We start from the raw sequence: 5,411 nt of genomic DNA on the forward strand, positions 1-5,411 counted from the left end.
CTCGTTTATTAAGAATGATTTACACTATGATACCAAATATGGTGTATGCTATATCACAATCAATTTGGCATAAAAACTTGCTTGCCTTTTCTGTGTTTATTGAACGTCTTTAGATACCAAAAACATTAAAACAAACAGAGTTAAAAAAACAGGCACTAACGGCCCATTAAACAACTAGAAAGTAAATGACCTAAAAATAAGGAATACTAAATCAAACACAACGTGCCAACGGGCCTCAATCAAATTGTATCCTGATAACTCGGTCAATTTGAATACCACTTTTATTCCATCAAAAGCATGAACACTTTATTCATATCAACTAAAATTAAAAAGCTTAAAAATCTGAAATCTGAAACCCATGTATAATACACTAAAAGCATATGATTATATTATATAAGCTTACAAAAGAAAGTAACGATCTAAAATCTGAAGCTTACGTATAATACACCAAAAGCTGATGAATTACTAGTTGAGGATTAGTATATCAATCAACTCAAAAGAAAATTGATCAACTCTAAAAAACTAAGAAAGACAAACATACTTTTGAAAACTTCAAAAAAGGTTTGCTTGTTGCTAGCAAACCCCCACGTAAAAATTAGTTATGCATATCGCGTCTTGGAATACGAGGAGCCTCGGACGTAAAAATCAATTCTTTACCTGTGTTTGCCAAGTGTTTGTTTTCACGAGTAAGCAATTGGCATATCAAAATGAAACTAAGTTAAACACTTTATAAGTACAAAGTGTCTAAAATTTTTAGTGGATATCAATATAGATATTTGGATGGATGTTCAAAGATATATTGAAGTTTTGTTACTGAAAAATGTTAATGACAGTGACTTAGCAATAATAAATTAAAATAATAAACATCAATTGTGAAAATATTTTACAAGACATACGCCTTTAGCAAATATGTTCCTTAATTGATGGTTCAAGTGGATCTGTAATTGCTGCTATAAAATTGATTGATAATTTTGAAGTTTATTACTAGCTGTGGCAACTATAAAATTAGATTGATGATTTTTATTTGTCTCACACTCAATTTTCACCTCCTCCAACCCCCTGCAACGTGGCCATTATTTGTTGTGCTAATGTGGCATCCTGCAATACTTTCTTCTCCTGCGTGTTAACAAACAGTTTATAATTTAAAGTAATCCCCGTTTATCATCATATCATCATATATATATTATATATTATATATTAAAGTGTAGAACCTCAAATGAGTATATTGAGACAGTGGCATTTGGAGAGCCATCTAGTAGATAGTTTTTTATTTCGGTAGGCATGTTTATTTTCAATCCCTCCTGCAGTCTTTCCTTCCACCCTGGATAGATCTTGAGACTCGTTAACTTACCAAATGGAGAAGATAGATGTGAGACTAGGTCCACACATGATGCAAGAACCTGAAATTTTTATATAAATCAGAAAAAGTGATGTGGATTGCTGATCAATGCACGTATAAACATTAAATAACGAATACCTGTGCAATTTCCAATCCAAGCGTAAGATATTTAACATTGGGGAACTGTTGAAGAATGTCAATAATTGAAGGACCGTCTGAATGATAAATATAGAAATCCACTTTTTCCAAAGAAGACAAACAATCTTGTAAAAAAGGAAGATAAAATGTATTTTTATACATCAATGAGGACAACTCCGGTGCAGAAATCATAAGATCCCCTCGGCAATTTACAACAGTGAGATTTTTCAGGTGAGATGCAACCACATTAACAGCCGAATAGTCACCATTTTTAAGTGTGAGATTTGATAGTTGAGGATGGGAAATGGTGTAATGATTATGATCATTTATCATGCAGTTAGAAAAGGTAAGATTCTTTAAGTTTGGGCATTTAGAGAAAAGACTACCGGACTCGTTAGATCTCTCGTTAACAAACATAACATGATCAAGTTGCAATGTTGTTAAAGCTGGTAGGTCCCAAGATGATTTGATCCTATCGAGTTGAAAACAATAATATCTAGTAGATCCAACCAAAGTGAGATCTTTGAGATATTGGGAAATGAAAAGAGAAAGAGGTATTTCCATACGCTTTTTGTCTAAACATATAATAGTCATCTTTTGGACATTGTGCAAAAACGCATAGTTTATAACTTTTTTGACAACCACTTGGTAAAATCCTCCACGAACAGTTAGTTTAACAGACGACAATTCTATTTCATTATTGCATGAAGAGAAGACACGAGTGAACTCATGGAATCTGTTTAATGAAGTAAAATCGTCAGTAGATAAATCGAGATGTCGGATTGACTTCCAAGTATTCTTCCATCTAGATGACAAAATACTAGTTTTGATAGCATGTTTGGTGTCGATATAAGATAGAATTTTGATGATGAGGTCGTCTGACAAGCTGCTTAGTCGATCGCCTTCTGCATCCATTCTCACTCTATCTGCAAGTTATTAGTAACATAAAGCAAGAAACAGGACACACTAAATAGAAATAAAGAGAATGCACATTTCTAAATCTAGCAAACGGGTCTAGTTAAGGATCATATGAGTTTGGGTCGAAACAGGTCATGGATCAAAAAATGTCAGATTTTAGATGGGTTGAACGGGTCGGGTTGGGTCAGGAGCTATTTTCCTCATAGAAATAAATAAAAAAGACCGTATACAATTGGTTTCTGTTAATTTGATATGTTTAGCACTGAATTTTTCAAATTAACTTTAGCCTATTTCAGCATTTATATTATGTTCAGCTGTTAGTTTATTTCATACCTTTTCTACCTCTACATGAACTCATAATCAAATTCTAAGCCTAAGAAAACAATCAAAAGAGATATGGGAAAAGCTAAACTTCCATATTTAGAATTACACGTCAGCATGATTCCAACATTATGCCCTAATTCCGTTTATCATCATTTAATTAATTGGATCACTTCTGGCTCGATTGCCCAAGTCCGTATATAAACAATTAAAAAAATAAACATAACACTAAACACAATTAAACACTAATGATTAGTGATTACATAAATAAAAACATAATCAAAATTAATAACAATAACGCCATCATTCCAACACTATGTCCAAATTCCGGTTATATTTCGAATTTATACGAAATAAAGACGATAAACGGATATATTCGAACGCCATGAATGACATTTGCGTAATTGCGTTAAAACAAAACAAAAAAATGAAAGATAGGTAAACTTACGTGCAATGAATTAAGTTTAAGGAGAATGGGGACGATACGTGAGATAAATGGTCAATTAAGTTTAAACGACAGGGGCGGTGGATTTGAGAAGTAAAAAAGAGTTTCAAGGTGCTACGCGGGACACGGAGTACATATTTTTTACAACCACGTAAATTTTTTTTTTTTTTGGAATATTAAAAGTTGAGATTTAATGGACCAATCAGAGTGCGGCACGTGCCGCGATAATCACATGTGATTAAAAAAATTCAATTTTTTTTAAAACAAAAAAAATAAAAAATTTATCTTTTGAAAAGAAAATTCGAAATTTTTTTTGTTTTCGAATTTTTTTTTTCAATTACACGTGATTGGATTTGACATGCAGTAAATCACATGTGATTCTGCATGCCAATCACATGTGATTGTAAAATCCAATCACATGTGATTCTGCATGTCGAATCCAATCACATGTGATTGAATTTTTTTTTTTTAGTAAAATGACGAATTTCAGTAAATTTGTGCTAAAACCTTTAAACACCAAGTTTTTGATCAAAACTTGATCAAATCGCCGAATTAAAGTCTGAAATTTTGAAGATATGATCACGAAACGCTAACAAACTTGATCAAATTACCGAATTAAAGTCTGTATCCGGTTGAATTTTTTTTTTTTGAAAAAAAGAATTTGAATTTTTTTTCAATCGCATGTGATTGAATTTGTGTAACACCCCGTTTTTCTCCGTACATGATATATAGGTGTATTGTGTGGGTACGACTAGAGTTTGAAGGATTTTGAGACGTGTTCGGGTGTTAAAGTCTTGTACGCGGGAGAAGGGCTCAGGTTGAGCTTTGGGTCGCGGCGCGACAAACGAGGCCGCGGCGCGGCATTCTACTGAAACAAAGATCAGAAGTTAGGTTTAAAATGATCCCAGACTTAGTCAAATGTCGCGGCGCGGCATACTGCACGAACTGGCACCAGATTCTTGTAATTTTAAATGAAGTTCAAGGGCATTTTGGTCTTTTCACGTTTGAGCCAGATTTGAGGCTTTAACCTCATCCACTCATTTCATTTCTTATTTTCTTTTTCCTTTTCTTTCCTATTTTCCTCTCAAAACTTAAAATCCTCAAGTGATTCAAGTGGGATTTTGGAAAGGAAGAAGTGGGCTTTGATCTTTGGCGTAGTTGACAAGCTTGTTCTCCTCGTTCTTAGCTACAAGGTGATACTAGTGGTAAGCTCTAACTCCGAATTTCATTTTCGTGTTCATCATTCAAATTTGGGGCTTTTGATTGTATGATTCATAGGTAAAACCCATTTAGTTATTAATTGAAGATTAACACCAATATTCGGGTTTATTGTTGTTAAAGGCGGGTTTTGGGTTGGTTAATGATTTAACCACGTTTAAGACTTGAGAATGGTGTATAATCACTAGTGTTAGTGATTATTGATGATTTGGAGACCTTTAGGGTTCTTGTGGTTGACTAACTTTGACTAGAGTCGAAATTAGGGTTTGTTGAGGATTATAACCCGAATGTCGATTCGTTGAGGTTTATAAACTTAAAATGGATTAAGTTGATGTATGAAACCGAGTTAAATACGTTTTGGTGTCAAAACTTGTAAATGGTGAGATTTTGACCTTATGGGTCAAAATTAGGGTTTATGGGCGATTTTGAGAACGATAAGTGTTTAACACTTGTGTTCAGGTTTAATTGGCATATTAGGACCATTATCACTTGTGTTAGTGATTATTGGCTAGTTTGGGCGCGGTTTGTCCTTGGAAGTGCATTTGGGTCGAAATTGCACTAAGTGTCGAATTGGGTTGGTTTGTAGATCCAATCTAAGTGTGTTGTTGAATTTGTGATAATGGATTAGGTACTTTCCATTGACGAGTTGCGGATTACTTGGAAGCATTTCTTCAAGGCGACACGGTGAGTGTTAATATCCTAGGTGCATATGTATGTGTAGGATGGGTGCGGGTCGGGTGAAGTGATTCTCGGCTATAGAGCTCACTTCACGTATAGGTGGATTTGATGGACTTGTGTATGGGTCTAATTGGCACGGTTGTGCGTTTTGGTTGACCACCTTTGGCGAAGTACACACTTTGGGTGTATGTTATCACACGTGGTTGTGAGTGGAATAAGTATACATGTATGTATATAATGTATTTATTTGTAGGAACGGATATGTGTTGTCCAAGTTAGTGATATATGTCGTTGTACACTAACGGCCTTTATGAACGGATGTATGTGGTCCGAGTTAGCGATATATGTGTTGTA

At 34.3% G+C, this 5,411-nt stretch overlaps 1 protein-coding gene across 1 annotated transcript; it reads right to left on the bottom strand.

The window, feature by feature from the left end:
- Positions 1-1,035: 1,035 nt before the first annotated feature.
- On the bottom strand, positions 1,036-2,392 carry LOC139903748 (putative F-box/FBD/LRR-repeat protein At4g13965). The gene is made up of 3 exons (XM_071885823.1): positions 1,478-2,392; positions 1,212-1,400; positions 1,036-1,116 (listed from the first exon to the last, which is right to left on the bottom strand). Exons 1-3 carry the CDS (start codon positions 2,390-2,392, stop codon positions 1,036-1,038), a joined length of 1,185 nt encoding a protein of 394 aa, XP_071741924.1.
- Positions 2,393-5,411: the final 3,019 nt, after the last annotated feature.

The sequence above is a fragment of the Rutidosis leptorrhynchoides genome, chromosome 1, assembly GCF_046630445.1.
Source record: "Rutidosis leptorrhynchoides isolate AG116_Rl617_1_P2 chromosome 1, CSIRO_AGI_Rlap_v1, whole genome shotgun sequence".
Classification (NCBI taxonomy): domain Eukaryota; kingdom Viridiplantae; phylum Streptophyta; class Magnoliopsida; order Asterales; family Asteraceae; genus Rutidosis; species Rutidosis leptorrhynchoides.